Below are 20,358 nucleotides of genomic sequence, written 5' to 3'. Positions count from 1 at the left end.
CAGAGTGTGTGAGTCACTAAAACAGATTTTATTTGTGAGGGAAAGCTATAAAGCTAACAATATCACTGGCATCAGGAAGAGATTTTACTTTTATTTTTTATTTGTTTCCTATTGTCCAAAGCCACAATAATTATGGGTCTCACTGGCCGGCTGTTTACAAATCAATAAAGCTGGGTCTTTGTGGACGCATTTAGCAATTGGATAAGGGACACGCAATTGGTCAAGTATGTTGATGCTTATGCATGTTGCATAGAAATAAGATGCCACCTCGTCTGCTCCGGGTGTCTTCTCTGCTGCATGATGGATTTAGAAAATTGGAACACGGAAGCAAGCTAGACGTTTTACCAAGGGTATCGCTGCCACTTTAAACTGCAAGCAATTTGGTGCCAAATGGTGGGTTTTATTACACACGTCTGAAGCAAAGCCAATTCCCAGATTTCACGAACAAAGTTCAAGGAATGCACCTCGAGAAATCGGTCAGCGTACAGAATGGGAATCCTCGGACGCTACTTCAAGTTGTGTGAGCCCACACACAAATGCAGACTACGCCTGGGTGGGGGCAGGAAGCCTCTATGTAGAGAACAGACTTCACCACAAGACTGCAATCTTTGTTGGTTTCCAATTTAAAATTGGCTGCTTCAAGACAAGACTGTTTTGACAGAGTTCACAGGGAAAAAAAACATGTTCTAAAATGAAAGGGATACAATTATCATACTTCAGTAATGTAGGCTGGTTTACAGAGTCGTCTATCTTGCCCATTAAAGCCAACCCTGTATTAAATCCCATCCAGCATCAGATCTGCCTCAGCTGTGGATTAAAATGGATCATTCATGTCGGAAACTTGCAAACCTTCATATCCTACCACCATGCCTAGTTACTAGGTCTTGAAAATGTTACAACAGGTTCAATAATATTACAAATCAACAGAACTTAAACCTCCAGTATGTAAAGTATTCCCAATATATATATATACACAGTAGATAGACATGAGAGAGAGACACACAGAGAGCAGAGGACACACAGAGCGAGAGACACAGAGAGAGAGACACACAGATATAGACACACAGTAGAGAGACACACAGAGAGAGAGACACAGAGAGAGACACAGAGACTACACAGAGAGAGACATATATACACATATATACACACATATATATACACATATATATATACACATACATACACACACACATATATATATATATACACATACATACACACATATATATATATACACATACATACACACATATATATATATACACATACATACACACATATATATATATACACATACATACACACATATATATATATACACATACATACACACATATATATATATACACATACATATATATATACACACACATATATATATACACACACATATATATACACACACACATATATACACACACATATATACACACACACACATATATACACACACACACATTATATATACATATATACACACACACACATTATATATACATACACATATTATATATACACATACACATATATACACACACACACATATATACACACACATTATATATACATATATACACACACACATTATATATACATACACATATTATATATACACATACACATATATACACACACACACATATATACACACATTATATATACATATATACACACACACATTATATATACATACACATATTATATATACACATACATACACATGCATATATACACACACCTACTATACACACATATATATATAAATATATATAAAATACACACACACACATTTTGCAGCGTATTTTATCTTCTATATATATAGCAACACCATGACTATCATGGGAAACTACACACCAAGCCGACTGTGCTACAGCATGTGCAGAAGATAAAATACTCTAGGACACAGGAATACATGACAAAAGATACTATTGCCGAGACATTGGACATTGGGCATTCCCATTGTGCCGATTGAGTACAGTACACAGCATGAACACCAAACTGCAAGTCACAAAAAAAGCTGGGACATCCTTGCTTTAAGAAATGTTTATAATTTCCTGAATAATGACAGCTCATGCCTGATCCAATTTCTTGCTTGGTGGAACCACAGAACTAAATGGTGCATGCTTCAAAAAACAGCCCGCTTCTCATGTGCAATTTTCACATAAATGGATCTAATTTCTGTACATCTTGTGCAGTCGGAATACCACAGTTTACCACAATAATGCAACTGAGAATATTATAGCACACCTGCTAACTGAATACTCTGGTATTCCCGTCCGCGTGCTCTAAGGAGACTTTGACCTCCAAACCTAGGTGGGAATTGACAGGGACAGGTCTGAACTTCACCAGAATGAAGTAGCCATTAAGGATAAAGAACGTCCCCTGGAATCACCAGCCTCTCTTCCCCCACACAAATAATCCTTTACTAAATAATGATTTTTTATTATTATTTTTTTAATTGTAAACATCCTGTTTTAACACTCAAGAGGAATCAGTGTCATTAACTGGCTGGGAATATTACAGTGTCTCTTACCTGAAAGCCCCCCAGGAGCCGTATAATGAGTTCCCCCAGTTTCAGTCGAGGGAGGCACAGAGCCTGGCAAATCTGCTGGAAGCAAAAGGAAAAACACACATTAAAGTAAGTCATAACATTTTATTTCCTGCCATCGAATTGAGTCATTCAACCTGAATGTCACATATAATAATTATGAGGTCTCTGTAGTTAAGATGCTTAGCACCACTGATTGACGAGACTCGCACATAAAGAGCAGTCGTTTCGACAAGATATCAGGGAGATACCAGTGGACATGGAATCGTAACCCCCCCCCTCTCCCCAGCATCTCACCATCATTAACGAACAAGAACCTCACCAGCTAGTGGGAAGAACAATGCCTCTTTAAAACGGCAGGGAAGTTGAGCAATTAGAAGAATTATCTTGTTTTAGTTTATTTAGAGATACAGCACAGAAAGAGGCTCTTTGGCCCACCAAGTCCACATTGACCAGCGATGCCTGCACACTAGCACTATCCAACAAAATAGAGAGAGTACAGAGGAGATTTACTAGAATGTTGCCTGGGTTTCAGCAACTAAGTTACAGAGAAAGGTTGAACAAGTTAGGGCTTTATTCTTTGGAGCGCAGAAGGTTAAGGGGGGACTTGATAGAGGTTTTTAAAATGATGAGAGGGATAGACAGAGTTGACGTGGAAAAGCTTTTCCCACTGAGAGTAGGGAAGATTCAAACAAGGGGACATGACTTGAGAATTAAGGGACTGAAGTTTAGGGGTAACATGAGGGGGAACTTCTTTACTCAGAGAGTGGTAGCTGTGTGGAATGAGCTTCCAGTGAAGGTGGTGGAGGCAGGTTCGTTTTTATCATTTAAAAATAAATTGGATAGTTATATGGATGGGAAAGGAATGGAGGGTTATGGTCTGAGCGCAGGTATATGGGACTAGGGGAGATTATGTGTTCGGCACGGACTAGAGGGGTCGAGATGGCCTGTTTCCGTGCTGTAATTGTTATATGGTTATATGGTTATCCAACACACACTACAATTTACAATTTTAATCCAAGCCAATTAGCCAACAAATCTGTACTTCTTTGATGCAGGTCACGGGGAGAACATACAAACTCCACACAGACAGCACCCATAGTCAGGATCAAACCCAGGTATTTGGGGCAGTAAGGCAGCAACTCTACCGCTACCCCACTGCACCCACCTGCTCATGTCCCTCACAGCTTATCCGGACATGTACCAAAGTATGTCCTCTCTGCAGTCTGAAGCATCAGTCATAGGCTTACTTAAATATGGCAGCAAAGTTGTACTGTAGAGGTTAGATTGGTAGTAGTGAAATACTGCATAAGGGGAGCACATCCCAGAGTCATGCTACAAAAGCCAGTTTCTGCTGAAAGTACAGCAAAGGCGTTTGGTAAACTAACACAGAATTCATTCAGCCTTCAATAAGCTAACATTTACTTCCGTTTTCCTGCATTTCACTTTTGATTTCGCTGATGAAAGCCATCTCCTAAAAAAAATGTTTGCCTTGTTTTTCGTGCTACAGTTCAGCGTAAGAACTGTATAGTGAGGGAGTGATGTGGGCTCATTTTCTTTGGCTCTTCTCCAAGATATTTCCATTTCCTAGCCAGCCAAATTGAAATACCTCAAATACTGGGCGACTCATTAGAACTTAAGAGCAGTATGTTATTTGGGAAGACCAAGCCTATATTAAGACTGAGCACAATTGTAGTGTGTCTCTTCACATCTCTTCTGTTCTCTGTGCTATTAAAACGTCTGTTGATTCAGACGATTGCACTCAAATAATGTGCCGGATATCTTCAGGATTCAGCTGAAAATCTCTCCACAAAAATTGACGAAAACTACTTTTCACCTACAACAACCTCTTAGTGCATTCAATCCAAATTCCCCTCAAACTCAGCTTGTTTGTTAACAACCCGAGATATCTCGTATTCAATATGAGATTATTGCTGTTCTCTACATCAGAGTAACTTTTAAAAAAAACACTCAAAAACAAATTAAATATTAGGGAAAGCTCAAATCCTGGGACAACATGCGTTAAGCCCCCCCCCCCCCTCCCCAATCCACTGTCTGTGTTTATTGAAAGGCAGTTTCTCAGGAGATTTCACGACCTAAACTGTTCTGAGGTATTTCTTATGCTTCTCTGAGGAGTGATCTTCTCTGTTGATTGCACAAGCACAGAGTAGGAAAATGAGATGAGCTGTCAGACCTGCCTGCCATCCTTGTGGGTAACAAAGGGACCAAGCGGGCAGTCACATATCCAACAATGGTTGCAACATTGCAGATTTTTTGCATATAGATTATAAATTTTTTTTGCTCACGCCCCAACTAATTGTTCCACCCCTTGCCCACACCGGCCAACATTTCCCACCTGCTGCATTTCATCCATATCCCTCCAAACCTGTCCTATCCATGTACCAGAGGAAGAGCACCAATCTTAGTGGGTAAACCATTTTAATCCACCCTACTGATACAGAGGCAGCGATGAAATGTCTGTTGGATCTTTCTGGCTAGTTCGTCTCAACTTGATGCTGACCAGTGGCAGCAGTTAACCCTTAAAAATAAAAATTGGATTCAAGACATAGAAGTAGACGAGCAAGTGCCCAATTGTGAACCACAATGGGGCTCCCCTTGGAAATCACATTCAGACAATTTGACTTGTGGGAATGGTTAGCATCTCTAAAATGAGGGAATGAAAAGACACAAGGAAACCTCTTCCTCAGATTCCAAACGCCAAAGTTGGCAATACTTCCCAAAGGTAACTGGGCTGTTCCTTCCATAAAAGCAGCTGCAGATTGTGGCCCTCTATTTACATAGGTAACACTAGACTTTACGTCAATACTTGCAAGAAGTTATTCCAACTCAGCTAATGGGGCACATCAGGCGCTGCTCGTCTATTTCCCTACAAGGGCCAAGTTTTGTTATCTGTTTCCAAATTTACTATTATTTCCTCTGTTGGGCAGAAATTTGGATTAGTTGTAAGAAGAAACTTTCATTTGGGAGGATGTAGATACAGCACTCATAAACAGGTCAACACATGTTGTTTGACGTTAGGACATTTCTTCAAAAGATGCAGATCAGAGCACTAAAGGCTACTCCTTACCCAACTCAGCAAATATCTTAATGTCTTAAGTTTTCCAAAAACTATTAGTTCAATTGTAGGAATAAAGCAGCCACAGTTTTAAGAACGAGTACTAAATTCAGATAAATCAAACTTATTTAATTAGTTTAGTCTAAAGAAGGGTGCCGACCTGAAACGTCACCTATCCATGTTCTCCCGAGATGCTGCCTGATCTGCTGAGTTACTCCAGCACTTTTGTGTAAACCAGCACCTGCAGTTTGTTGTTTCTACTCATTCGGTTAATTCATGCCTGATCACTCCTTGAAATTTATACAGGTCCCCCCCCCCCCCCAGCTAACGAGCAGCCAATTTAGGTACCGTCCACACAAGAACAAGCACCAGCCTTTGATAGAACAGCGGGTTGGACATGAGCTGCTGTGGGACTGCAGGCATCTCTGCCAGGTGGGGAATTGGTTCATGGTCCAATTCAGACATGCAAATGGTTTGGGTTGTGAACAGTTCTCAGGTCCGGAACTGCTGTAACCTGGGGAGGAGCTGTACTCCTTAAAACACTTCCTTTGTAAAACCAATGAGAGCAAATCTGCGGAAAACAACTGGCCTGTTGGGTGTCCCTGGATGTGCCTTCAAGTCCTGTGCAGATGTATTTGCTGACATCTTTAACCTCTCACTAGTCCACACCGAGGTCTATCTGCCATTGGATCCTCGACTTCCTGATCCAGACCATAAATAATGAAGATATGGGACAGCACCTCCTCAGATAACACCATCAATTAATACAATGAATTCAAACGCACGCAATGACAAGTGAGCATCCAGACTTATATACAAAGTCACCAAATCTTCGAAGCATAATACGCTGACTGTAACATAATTAGGAAAGCCTGAGAAGGACCCATACCGAAACGTCACATACCCATGTCCTCCAGAAAAGCTGCCTGACCTGCTGAGTTATTCCAGAATTTTTGTGTTTTTCTTTCAACTTTTGGGCAAGAATCAGTGTTTCATTGGGATAGCAGGTGAAAAGATGAGATGGGAGACACCTTTCCTGAATGATAGCTTGTTCAATCTCCAGACCACAAGTGTGAAATAAAAGTCAGTCTGCATGGGAGATGAGATCTCGGCTCCCGACTTTGCTCAGGCAAGAGAGGGGACAGCAGACATGAAAGGCAGGCTTTTTAGGCAAGGCACAAACAAGCTAGTGATGAACACCCATGCACTTGCACACCAGTATGAGATGCTTCAGAAGATGGGTGTGTTGAATGGAAAGTCAAGCATCCGATGAACTAGTGGCTTCATGACTCTATTTAATTAGAAAAGTAAATGTATTTCAAAGGCAATACGTAAATATTACATTTATAGAGCACCTTTCATAACAAGATCCCCCGAGTCTCTTTGGAGCCACTCAAACATATCATCACCACCACAACCAATTTTCATGCAGGCAGGTCTCCCAAACTGCAATGAGTGTTGGTTGAAGGGATTAATATTTGCCAGACACCAGGGAGCTTTCTGGCATAACACTATTCCAAATAGAGCAGCGTTTGATGGTGCAGCAGTTAGCCTGGCATGACACTGGAATGTCAGTTTGGATTCTGTGCTCAATTCTCTGGAATGGATCTCCAATCCACAAGCTTCTGACTCAGAGGTTGAGAGTGCTGCCACAGAGCCGCAGCTTGCAACTTAAAAAATAATTCCCGTGTTTAAAATCATTATTGACCCATTTCCACAGACATACATCTCGGCCCACCTCACCCAAAGGAATATCACAGTCAACATTCCTGCTTCTCTTCTCTAATGCAGAGCACTGTGTGCCACAAGGCGGCTTACTTCAGACAACCGCATCATTTCCCTGTCCAACCCTGGCGACGAACAAAACATTGCTGTGCTCTCTATCCTGTGCTGCTGCGACTGAACTCATGTCAAAGAACCAATGTGCTCCAACAAGTCAGAACCCACCGACGCCGGACACTTGAGTAATGTTATTCAGAGTATAAATGTTCCTCTCAAGATGGCAGCCCATGGGGTTGATGAATATGGCTTTCATGGGTGGGCGAGATGTGGAGCAGGGCGCTTGAGAATTAAGATGTGTGCAATTCCACACACCCAAGTACTAAATTTGACTCGTACAATCTCTTCTCAAGATTCGTTCTTGCACACTCCACAAAGATCAGTTTGGACAGGTCATACCTTTAAAATAATGCCTAAACTGAGAAATCATAAAAGATCTAGGGGTGTTCCCTATTGAGAAAAGAACACAAGATTCATAACTGTAAACCTTCATTGGTTTTCCCCATACACAGAAATACTCTAAGCTTTCTCATGAATGTTGTTGCTCAATACCAACTCTCATCAAGGGTCTCGACCTAAATCGTCACCGCTTCCTTCTCTCCAGAGATGCTGCCTGACTCACTGAGTTACTCCAGCATTTTGTGTCTATCTTCTCATTTGATTAATCTGTTGTGTTGCAGGCGACTCCCAGCTGAAGCCCAGTTTAGCTGCACACCAAAGGTAGAGCAAGAACACAGGTAGACCAAAGAGCCCACACCTATACAGTTGGGTTGTTCTTAACGAAAAGTCAAGACATTAAAAGTACTGCATCATATAGAATGAGAAGACTAGATCCCCAATCTATATAAAGTCAGTTTCCTCAGCTAGTATAACAGTGAATCAGTGCAAATAGCTGCAGAGATCCTGGATTAGACATAGAACTTTACAGTACATTAACAGGCCCTTCAGCCCACGATGATTGTGCTGAGCATGATGCCAAGTCAAACTAATCTTTTTTGACTGCATGTAATTCATATCGCTCCATTATCTGCATATCCATGTGCCTATCTAATAGAAGATAGACACAAAAAGCTGGAGTAACTCAGTGGGTCAGGCAGCATCTCTGGAGAAAAGGAATGGGTGACGCCTCGACCCAAAAGGGCACCCATTCCTTTTCTCCAGAGATACTGTCTGACCTGCTGTGTTACTCCAACTTTTTGTGTCTATCTTCCGTTTAAACTAGCATCTGCAGTCCCTTCCTACACATTTTGTCTGCCTACCTAAAGCCTCTTAAACCCACCACCAGCACTGGCAGCACATTCCAGACACTTACTACTCACTCTCTATGTAAATAACTTGCCCGTTACAACTTTCCCCCTCTAACCTTCAAGCTATGTCCTCTGGTCTTTGACAGTTCCATGTCTACCCTATCAATGCCTTTTATAATTTTATATACTTTCATCAGGTCTCTACTTTATCTCCCACGCACCAGAGAAAACAATCCAAGTTTCTCCAACTTCTCCTTATAGTTTATACCCTCTAATTCACTGTTCTAATAAAATTATTCTGCATCATCTTCAAAGCACTCACACCCTTCCAGGAGGCAAAAAATAAAAAATATTGAGATCCATTGAGTTACCAATTAAATATCATTAAAACTGAACACTTGGTCATTGTCCCATTACAACCTGTGCGAGCTTGCTGTGCAGAAGATCAGTCTGGTTATAGCAGCAACTTATTTGTTGTATAGGCTGTGGATGTGCTGAGAAGAAGATTATGGGTTAGATGGTGGCCCTGAGATGTGACAGGCAGTAACTTGACCAAACCCAGGAATGATATGGGTTGAACCTAATAACTCGCATATCAAATGCGATCCACTGCTTTTTTTCCCCATACATAAAGGAGAGGGTGATAATCTTTTCCACGTGTAATCAATCCTACAGTTGTTTCATGCAGCCAGAGTGAAACCCATGCTTGGTGTCTTGCCTTAAGCTGTACAAAGTGCATTTATTATGCTATTTTACCGTAAGATAATAAATGGATTCTATTGCCACGATAAGAACAAATCTCTCTCCCCCCCCCCCCCCCCCCCCCCCCCCCCAAATGATCACCTGACCATATCAACAATCCTGCCGGTTCGATTTTCTACCAATTCTGCTCCCAGCGGGAACTCCTAATAACATTGTCTACACTCGCCCGTTTCCCCAGGATTTAACCTCATGGAAATACCCGCTAGTCTTGTTAAAGACATCGTCACAACTCTTTTCCATAAGTATATGTACATTGTTACAAATTTAGGGGTTCTGAGAGTGGAGCCTATATTAAAAATGCAGAAAAATACATAAATCATAAATAACGAGCACAAGACTTACCAGACTGTTTGAGAGAGTCCATTGGGAATTTGGAATAGGGAGGCGGGGGTGACTCTGGAAACATAAAAATAAAAGAGAAAAGGGCAAAGCCATGAGAAGAGATAGAAACTTATGATAACACTGGCAGGAGAGCCGGCATTCTTTCGTAAACTGTTTGTCTTAACTCTGGTGCTGGAGGCAGAACAGCAAAAGGCGGCGATCGCCTTGATAGTTAACAGTCACATAAACAAAAGAGTCAGCCTGGCGCCAGTCTCACTGATATGCAACTTGTGTGTCTAATCGCCCCTCCTTGGCTCACGTAAACACTTCTACTCTGGAAATTACTACTGAATCAGACGGCCTGAGAATCTCACCGCGCCATCTAACTGGAAAATCACCCATTTACCGCGGCGACAAGTCTTACAGACAACTTTTTTTTTCTCTCTTGTCATTTAAAAACTTTTATCTACTTGATTGATATATATAACGCGATTTATAGGATGTTTGAAATGACTTCCGTCCTCAAAGGAATGCGAATTTAAACAATAATTCTTGACATTCAGTTAATTCCAAGAAATACTGGAGACATTAAAAAATTTCAACGATGACCCCACTCCTATACCTCTGCCTGCGTGTAATAATTTACACTTTCAACTCAGATCCCAGTAACGTTTGGTTTTATGGCAATTTTAAATCTGCGGACAGAGTGATCCAAATCTTTTTACAAACTCTGCCTTAACTAGTTTTGGACCGCATTACTCTTTTAAAGTCGGTTCCCCGGGAATTAATTCTTAATATTGTATCACATTAGATTGTCAGCAAAATATATTATTTAAAATAGCGATTTTAAATGGAAACCATCAGGAGACAAATACAAACTTCTTAAATCGTATTGAGCGTAAGATTAATAAAACCCAGTGTTCTTTTTTTTAAAAAGGGCATGTTTCAGTGATGTACATAAAACTGGCTCGGAATAAGCTTGTAAAGGACTGGAGGTCATTGTGTCGAATTAAAAATTAAAATTAACATTGCTGCAACATCTTCCCTGCTCCATAAAAGGTGGACCAGGTGATTGCAATATTCAAACGAGTGGGGAAGTCGTAAAACGGCCAAGAGCCTTAAAAACGCAGCCCAATTGATGTTCGTTTAAAACATAAAATAATGAAGTATGTCATGCATTTCTTACCGAATTCACAGAGTCTGCTAAGGTGGTGTGGGTTACAACAGACGGAATCCGGGTTGTTGGTTCCGTATGATTCACAGCAATAGAGTCTTTTCAGTTCCGAAGAGTTTCTTAGATCAGGCCAGCGGAAGACTTTGCAGATCAGTACCGGTAGGGAGTAAGTTTGTTTGCTGAGTTTAGGTTCGATCATCCTGGGCAAGAGGAGGCAGCCGGTTCGGGCTCCCCCTTTACTATCCACCGCTTGCAGCAATAATTCCAACTGCTTCTCCTTCAGTTTTTTCAGCAGCGAGTGAGTAAGGGTTTTCAATTCGGGGTCGGAGGTGGTGTATTTCGCCCCTTTGCCCCCGCAGCACCCACCGCTACTGCTGCCGCTGCCGCCTCCTCCTCCCCCTCCTCCTCCTCCCCGGTTTGCATCGCCCTCGTTATCCGTCTGCCCGTCTGCTTCTCCCAACGCACGGCTTCTCCAAAGTCGCCGGACAAGACCCGATCGTTTCGTCCTGAACATGCGAGATGAAGCTCCGCCAGAGAGAAATCTGCTAAAATCCAGCCAGGTACAGCAAAAACATACCCGCAAAACATGAATCCAGCCTGTTCCCGATGGCAACAACACAGTAACAGCCGCACGAATCCGTAGCTACGCCACCCCCTTGGTTTTTTTTTTAGGGATTTAAAAATAAAAGATTCGGGGAAAAAAATGGTTTAAACAATGCTGCAATTAAATATATATAAATGGGGAGATGGGTTAGTGCGGCTCCCCAAAGATACAATCATGCATTGTAACCCACCGATATAAAGTAGAAAAAATGTAACCAAGAATATGTATCCATTGAAACGTAAACCAAGCGGTCCCTTGTTCCTTCCTAGGTTTTTGGATAGATTAATCCAAACCCTTAATCCGCCGGCAAGGCTCTTTAAATGACTGTGAAGATCGTTTTCTTCCTTCGTTCTCCCGTCTTCCTTTCCGCGTTCACGGATATACAGGCAGTGTCTTTTTTTTTTTTGGTTTAATATGTTCCTGCCTTCTCTCTCTCTTCAGCTCGACTTGAACGTGCTCCTGGTTGTCGCTTTCCCACTACTAACTTAATCCCTTTTCTTTATACATTGATATATATTTTTTTAAATCATCCGAGGTGGGGTTGGAAGAAGGAAAAAAAAAAGATAACCCGAGAGTTTGTCGCCGTTTGCAGCTCCTACTCCAATCCGCCTGTGGATTTCTGCGAGCCTCCGGACTCCTGGCTGAAACTGACACAAGGGTTGAAATTTACAAGCCCTTGGTTTGGCTGCGCATTGGCGCGGTCGATCACGTGTGCGTCTAGACACTTTGTCGCGGCCCCCGGTTTAAAGTGATTGTTACGCAAACAAGCGATCACATTACTAACAGACCTTTTTACTTATAAACCCCCCCTCCCCCCTTTCAACGCACACGGCACCATTACAGCAAACCACTGTGAACATTAAACCACTATTAATACATAGCATAAACATTTCATGCACTTTTAATGCGGGGAGCGGAACAAAAAACCCGGACGATCAACTGGAATTTTGAGAAGTGAAACTTGCTTCTCTTGTCTCTTGTATATATAAAAAGAAACTCCCCCCTCCACTGGAATTCTGTGCATTGCACGGAACTAGGTAACGGCGCCGAGGTTGTGTTCGCCGACTGTGGGGTTTTTTTTTTGGTTATTGCACGTTGCTATGCTACGTGTAGAGACAGGGCGAATTAGATGTGAATCGAATCTTGCGGGCTGCCTTCAACCTTTGACACGGTTCATTTGTGCGTTTTAGATAGCTAGGTCAACGTTAACTTTCTGTTTCTTCACAGTGCCTTGAAGTGAATGTTGTGAAACTATGCCTCACAAACGCTGATTGACACCGTCCGAGATTATGGTCTAACATGTATCCACACTACTGCCATTCGTCGCGCCTGAGCCAACAACAACTTGCGTTCATTTTGTGCCAACGATGTAGGAAAATTTGTTGGATGATGTTATCGCTCATACAAGACTGGATGACAGGGCTGGGTGTCATCTGGGAATGTGACGTTATCACTAGATTAGGAACTGGATGGAGCCAAACTCTAAACCTTGCTGGACTGAGATCATTGTTGGAAATTCATGGGCTGTAATCTGAAATACGAGTGGACAATACACACTAAGAGTAAGCAGCACATGCACTATGTTCATGGATGTTCATGTTAAAATGCATTTTGTGTGTTTTGTTGCTTTTTAATGGTATGATTGTATGGCAAATCAAATTATTCGTATGATGCAAAACATACTTGGCTAATAAAGTATGATTATGATTACTAATTTTGCAGTACAGATTCAATCTGGGCCTTTCCCCTGAGAATCCCACAGCAGGAGGTGGTGAATCTGTGGAATTCTTTGCCACAGAAGGCCGTGGAGACCAAGTCAGTGGATATTTTAAGGCAGAGATAGATAGATTCTTGAATTATACGGGTGTTGGGGTTATGGGAGAAGGCAAGAGAATGGGGTTAGGAAGGGAAGATAGATCAGTCAACGGTTTCAAAGGTCCTTTATTGTCACGTGTACCAATTAAGGTACAGTAATATGTGAATTACCATACAGTCACTCTAAAATAAAAGCATCAAGACACACAACTACATAAAAGTTAACATAAACATCCACCACAGCGGATTCCCCACATTCCTCACTGTGATGGAAAGCAATAAAGTCCAAACTATATTCTTCCTCTTTATTCTCGGGGCAGTTGAAACATCTGTCGGGGTGATTGAAGCTCCCGCGGCTAGGGCGATCAAAGCTCCCGCGGCTAGGAGCTCCCGAAGTCGGTCTCCAACATTCTTAACCAGAGACCGCGAGCTCCACGATGTTAAAGTCCGCAGGCTCCCGCGGTTGGTGCTCCGAGGTCGACGTTAGGCCACAGTGTGGACGGAGATACGATATGGAAAAAAATCGCATCTCCGTCAAAGTAAGAGATTAGAAAAAGTTTTCCCCAATCCGCACCCCCCCCCCCCCACATGAAACAAGCTTAAGAACACTAAAAACATACAATTAACACATACTATTAAAACAACAAAGAAGGAAGGGACAGACAGACAGTTGGCGAGGCAGTCATTGCTGGCCACACCCAGTGGATAGTCATGATTGAATGGCAGCAGTGGCGGACTGGCCAGGGTGTCAGCTTGCCCGATGGCAAGTGGGCCCCTGATGAAGTGGGCCCCCTATATCAAGTGGGCCCCTGATGAAGTGGGCCCCCTATATCAAGTGGGCCCCTGATGAAGTGGGCCCCCTATATCAAGTGGGCCCCTGATGAAGTAGGCCCCCTTTGTCTCCTGGCAACCAATATTTTTAGACCCAGTCTGCCACTGAATGGCGGAGTAGGCTTGATGGGCCAAATACACCTATCACTTATGATTGCTGGATCTGGTTGTCTTTTCGATTTCAGCAGAGCTTAGATCAGGAGCATGTAATGCATGTCCATGCGGTTCTGAACAGTGAGCTGCAATTGACCTAAGTACGCATGGCCTGATTAGAAAGAAAATACGTTAAACAGTTCCCGACTTGGATAGTCACATGATTAACGTGTTGTGACTGGAGAACTGCGACAAGGACATGGCGACTTCAGTAGGGTAAAAAACGACTGAATCGAAGCAGTACAAGAACCCATGAAGTAAGGTTCATTGACCTCCCTCCATATTACCCATTGTGTAATCTTCACAGTAAAACAGCTCAGTAAGCATTTACTTCATGAAATAATTCAGTCTATGCTATTATTTTCAAAGAAATCAATTTTCTCACATCCCTGAAGGGGCATTTGGCACACAGGCTGCTCATGTGATGAACTTAGGAGAAAGCAGTGAATTTTAGCACATGGTTTAACTATATGTGGCATTACAAGTGAGACAGATTATAGTCGGAACTGGATCCACAATATTTACAGCAGGGGACGGGGCAAGTGTCCAGGCCAGCCACCCTTAACTAATTTATTCCACCTTTCTGGTTCAGGGACATTAGTAACTAATTAATTGTCATCATTGAGCAAGGCCAGGTGACTCAGCACAGGAGCACATCATGAAGTAACATTGACAACTCGCATTGATACAGGCCCTTTCATGTACATGTGTCCCAGAAGCATAGTCATGCAGATGGCTTCAATGGTGTCTTTCAAAGGTTTCTTCATTGTCACGTGTAGCAAGGTACAGTGAAATACACTTTTTGCATAATCAGCAAGACTATCGCTGTTCATAAGCACAATTACCCTGGTCAGTACAGAATGCACAGAACAGCTCGCTGGGTTTGTATGCAAGAGGCACCATTTTTGGCCCCATTTTACAATCCCAGCTGCAGCTAGCCACATAGCACCATTGCAGCCATCACCTCCATTCTGCTCATCCCACACACTGATGTCCCTCTCCACTCCTGGTTATGGGGAGAATGGGATTAGGAGGGAGAGATAGATCAGCCATGATTGAATGGGGGAGTAGACTTGATGGACCAAATGGCCTAATTCTGCTCCTATCACTTATGATCTTATGACAGCACGCTTCCACATTGAATATCAAACTCCACAGGTAATTTGCTTTCTCTTCTTGCATCAGACTGGCTATATCAGCTGAGGTAATCTATCTATGTTATTAGTTTAGCTTTCCTCCCTCCAGTTGAATGGCCTGACCTGCTGAATATTGCCTGCAGCTCTGCATTACACAGCATTGATAGTTTAGTTTATTGTCATGTGTACCGAAGTACAATGATAAGCTTTTGTTGCGTGTTAACCAGTGAGTGGGAAGACTACACATGATTACAATCGAGCCATGCCCAGTGTACATGATAATAGGAATAACGTTTAGTGCATGATAAAGTCCAGTAAAGTCTGTGATATTCCTTTGTGTTCTGACTCTCTTACTGCTCTCATTTCATTGTCTTTATGTTCTGGTTCTCTGAACAGCTTCATCAACCCATTAATTGGATGACTTCCATCTACACCGTATCTTAATCTATATTCGGTCCACACTCGATCCAGATATTTCTTTTCTCCTATCCATCCTTCCTCTACCTTCCCTGCAACTTAAAACCAAGTTTTATGAAACTAACTAGGTTTTCCCTCTTCTCCATTCTGAAAAAAAGGTCTTTGGTCTGAAATATTAATGCTGTTCACTTTGGTGAGTTCATTCAGTAGGCTCTGCTTTCAGTCATTTGGAATCTCAAATGTCTATTCCTCTAAACTCCAGAAACATCAGCCCAGACCACTATTTTGATCTTCATATAAGGCAAGCACATTATATCAGGAACTAATCTGACAAACCTATTCTATATTCCCAACAAGACAGTATTCTTTAATTAAGAAGATCAAAATTGTAAACAAAAAATCTGGCCCTTAGAAGGAGCTTGTTTATGAATCATAGCGAGAGGATTTGAGTATAGGAGAATTCATAGCGTGAGGATTTGAGTATAGGAGCAAGGAGGTCCTACTGCAGTTGTACAGGTCCTTGGTGAGACCTCTCCTGTGTGCAGTTTTTGTCTCTTACTTTGAGGAAGGACATTCTTGGTATTTGAGGGAGTGCAGCGTAGGTTCACCAGGTTAATTCCTGGGATGGCAGGACTGACATATGATAAAAGAATGGATCGACTGGGTTTGTATTCATTGGAAATTAGAAAGATGAGAAGGGATCTTATAGAAACATATAAAATTCTTAAGGGTTTGGTCAGGCTAGATGCAGGAAAATGTTCCCGATGATGGGTGGAGTCCAGAACCAAGGGTCACAGTTTAAGAATAAGGGGTTGGCCATTTAGGACTGAGATGAGGAAAAACTTTTTCACCCAGAGAGTTGTGAATCTGTGGAATTCTCTGCCGCAGAAGGAAGTGGAGGCTTATTGTTTTCAAGAGAGATTTTCAAAATTTTGGATGATCAGTCATGACCATATTGAATGGTGGTGCTGGCTCGAATGGCCAAATGTGGCCTACTCATGCACCTATTTCCTATGTTTCTTTTTCCATAGAGTCATACAGTGTGGATACAGGCCTTTGGCCCAACTTACCCACACCGACGAACATGTCCCATCTACACTAGTCCCACCTGCCTGCATTTGGCCCATATCCCTCTAAACCAGTCCTATCCATATACCTGTCTAACTGTTTCTTAAACATTGTGATAGTACCTGCCTCAACTACCTCCTCCGGTAGCTGGTTCCATACGCCCACCACTCTTTGAATGAAAAGTTACCCCTCAGCTTCCTGTTAAATAACCTCTAACAATGCCCCTACGGTACATTTGTAAGATATATTTTATATTACTTATTATTCATAAGTAAAGCGTCTAACAAGTAATGGAAAAACAAAACAGAGATTTGATTCTAGGTTGGTTCACACAAGTTCCCTGGAACATTCCACTCGGTCGGCAGAAGTGAGTCAAACTTTAGTTTTTTTAGAGATACAGTGCGGAAACAGGCCCTTTGGCCCACCGAGTCCGCACCGACCAACGATCCCCGCGCATTTACACTATCCTACACACACCAGGGACAATTTTACACATACACCAAGTCAATAACCTATCAAACCTGTACGTCTTTGAATGCAAACTTGCGATTGCTATTGTTTTCTATTCCATTGCCACTCTGGCCTCTCGCTCCTCAACCAGTTACACTGTTCACTGAAACGGCGCAAAAGCTTGAGGAAGAGCACCTCAGTTTTCAGCTACGCTTATTACAACTTTCCAAACTCACTAAAGATAGACACAAAATGCTGGAATAACTCAGCGGGACAGGCAGCATCTCTAGATAGATGGAATGGGTGATGTTTTGGGTCGAGGCCCTTCTTCAGACTGAATCAGGGGAGAGGGAGATACAGAGATAAGGAAGTGTAAGGTGTGAAAACAGGGCAAATGGGATGGAGATCAAGGAAAACATAGAATAGATCATTGTTAGCTAGGAGAAGATGACAACAACGCAAACAGAGATAAAATGTAAACAAGGACAGTCAGACCTGTCGGAAAACTGGGAAGGGCGGAGGGATGGAGATAGAGGAAAGGCAAAGGTTACTTGAAGTTAGCAAAGTCAATATTGATATTGCTAGGGCTGCCCAAGCGAAATATTAGGTGTGCCTCCAATTTGCACTGGGCTTCACTCTGACAATGGAGGAGGTCCAGAGTAGAAAGAATAATGTGGGAATGGGAGGGGGTGTTAAAATGCCTGGGAGTTAGCGACCGGATGATCAGATAGGTTTAGGCGGACTGAGCAGAGGTGTTCAGCGATACAATCGGCGAGCCTGTGCTTGGTCCAAACTCACTATTGTTTTCCAGATTTTCCAATAATGATTCTGCTATTTCCAATTGTATTTCCTGTGGCCCCGCCTTTTACTTGTCCCTTTCCTGCCTCCTGTTTTCTTGCACTTTTATTTTTACCCTTGGATATTTTTTCTTGCCTTCTGCTCTTATTTAAATCCTGTATTCTTTCTTCTTCCCCTCTCTATTTGCATTTTAATGTCACATCATCATCATTTCCAATCCCAAACATAGTTGAGGCAGGTACAATAACAACATTTAAAAGACACCGTCACAGGTACATTGATAAAAAGGGTTTAGAGGGATATGGGCCAAACGTAGACAAATGGGACTTTCTGAGAAGGGGTATGTTGGTCAGCATGAATGAGTTGACCTGAATGTTTCCATGCTGTATGTCTCTGTGATTCTATCATTGGCAATTGACCTGAAACTAAGTATTTTTGTCTCCACAGAGGATGCCTGACCCACTCAATATTTCGACTATTTTTTGCATTTGCTATCTGTGGTTACTGTTTTGAAATGGAAGTCCAACATTATAAGATCTTGAATGAGACTGTGTGCAACTATCTAATAAATCTTAACCTCCACTTCTCCCTCCCTCACCTTCCTCACCAAGCATTGTGGCATTCTGAGCTGACCTTACCAGAGACCTTGCACACTATAATCCAGAAATAGGCCAGAAGATAAGTCAAGATTCAATATTCAAGATTCAAGAGAGTTTATTGTCATGTGTCCCAGATAGGACAATTAAATTCTTGCCTTGCTTCAGCACAACAGAATATAGTAGGCATAAATAAATACAGAACAGATCAGTGTGCCCATATACCATCCATATTACTAAAAGTCTGATCTTGACGACTTCCTGTTGTTCTGTATATTGATTTTAGAACAAAACGCTGCCACTTATGGCTGTGGTTTTTGGCCATCTTACTCAGAGTCCCCCTCCGCTGTGCAGGACAAGAGGATTTTTCCCATCGATGAAAAATAAAAGTTATTAGTGTTTAAAAAATGTTGAGATTCTCTCTCCTGAAGGCCACGCCCCTTCCGGAGGACTATAAAACCAGAAGTGTTGAGTGCCTCAGTCAGTCTCTGCAAGATGGGGGAGCGAGAGGGTCACGTCTCTCAGTCTGAGCTGTGAATAACACTGAACACATGTCTACTAAACTGTGAGTGGTTTTACTGACCTGTCAGTGCCCTTAATGTGGTTTGAAAATATAGTTTGGAAATGCTAAAGCTGTGTTGCCTTTGGTTTGGAAATGCTACAGCTGTGTTGCCTTTGGTTTGGAAATGCCTAAAGCTGTGTTGCCTTTTGGTTTGGAAATGCTAAGCTTGTGTTGCCTCTGGTTGGAAATGCTAAAGCTGTGTTGCCTTTGGTTTGGAAATGCTAAAGCTGTGTTGCCTCTTGGTTTGCAAATGCTAAAGCTGTCGTTGCCTTTTGGGTTTGGAAATGCTAAGCTGTGTTGCCTTTGGTTTGGAAATACTAAAGCTGTGTTGCCTTTGGTTTGGAAATGCTAAACGCTGGTTGCCTTTGGTTTGGAAATGCTAAGCTGTGTTGGCCTAATTAAAGTTGCCTTGCCTAATTAAAGTTGCCCTTGCCTAATTAAAGTTGCCTGCTAATTAAAGTTGCCTTGCTAATTAAAGTTGCCTGACCTTCTATATAATTAAAGTCTAATCTTGACCACTTCCTGTTGCGCTTTATATTGATTTTAGAAAAAAACGCTACCACGTACGGCTGTGATTTTTGGCCATCTTACTCAGTCCCCTCCGCTCATCAGGTGCCAGGATTTTTCCCATCGATGAAAAATAAAAGAGTTATTAGTGTTTAAAAAATGTTGAGATTCTCTCTCCTGTCAATCACGCCATGAAGGCCACGCCCCTTCTGGTAGGGAGGGGGAGGGACTATAAAACCCAGAAGTGTGGGCGTGGCTCAGTCTCTGCAAGATGGAGGAGGGAGAGGTCACGACTAGCTGTCTTTAGTGGCCTTGCACCCTGCTTGAAATGGTATGAAACTGCACTTGAATTTGGTGGCCTTGCACCCTGCTTGAAGTGGTAAGAAACTTGCACTTGAATTTGGTGGCCTTGCAACCCTGCTTGAAATGGAATTTCAAGGAATACCATGAGTCAACTGCCAGCCCACCAGCCGTGAGTGAGTGAGCTACCAGCACAACAGGCTTGAGTGACTGA

The 20,358-nt window shown here is 42.3% G+C and overlaps 1 protein-coding gene and 1 long non-coding RNA gene across 5 annotated transcripts in view; one reads left to right on the top strand and one right to left on the bottom strand.

The window, feature by feature from the left end:
- smad7 (SMAD family member 7) overlaps positions 1–12,278 on the bottom strand; it is a 44,085-nt gene extending 31,807 nt beyond the window's left edge. Inside the window, exons 1-3 of one of the 4 annotated variants that reach the window (XM_033033684.1) lie at positions 10,920–12,278; positions 9,755–9,808; positions 2,534–2,608 (exon numbers count right to left, since the gene is read on the bottom strand). In XM_033033684.1, the coding sequence (XP_032889575.1) occupies positions 2,534–2,608; positions 9,755–9,808; positions 10,920–11,421 (631 nt within the window). In that variant the 5' untranslated portion in view covers positions 11,422–12,278. The remainder of the gene's footprint in view (positions 1–2,533; positions 2,609–9,754; positions 9,809–10,919) is intronic. The other 3 variants (XM_033033709.1, XM_033033701.1, XM_033033693.1) reach the window with 3 other exon arrangements.
- Positions 11,332–13,216, top strand: LOC116981065. Its single transcript, XR_004414156.1, has 2 exons — positions 11,332–11,467; positions 12,739–13,216. It is a non-coding gene; the product is annotated as an uncharacterized LOC116981065 (long non-coding RNA).
- Positions 13,217–20,358: the final 7,142 nt, after the last annotated feature.

This window comes from Amblyraja radiata, chromosome 1, assembly GCF_010909765.2.
Source record: "Amblyraja radiata isolate CabotCenter1 chromosome 1, sAmbRad1.1.pri, whole genome shotgun sequence".
In the NCBI taxonomy this organism is placed as follows: domain Eukaryota; kingdom Metazoa; phylum Chordata; class Chondrichthyes; order Rajiformes; family Rajidae; genus Amblyraja; species Amblyraja radiata.
Note: the sequence above shows the minus strand (reverse complement) of the source record. Positions and strands in the feature narration are given on the sequence as shown.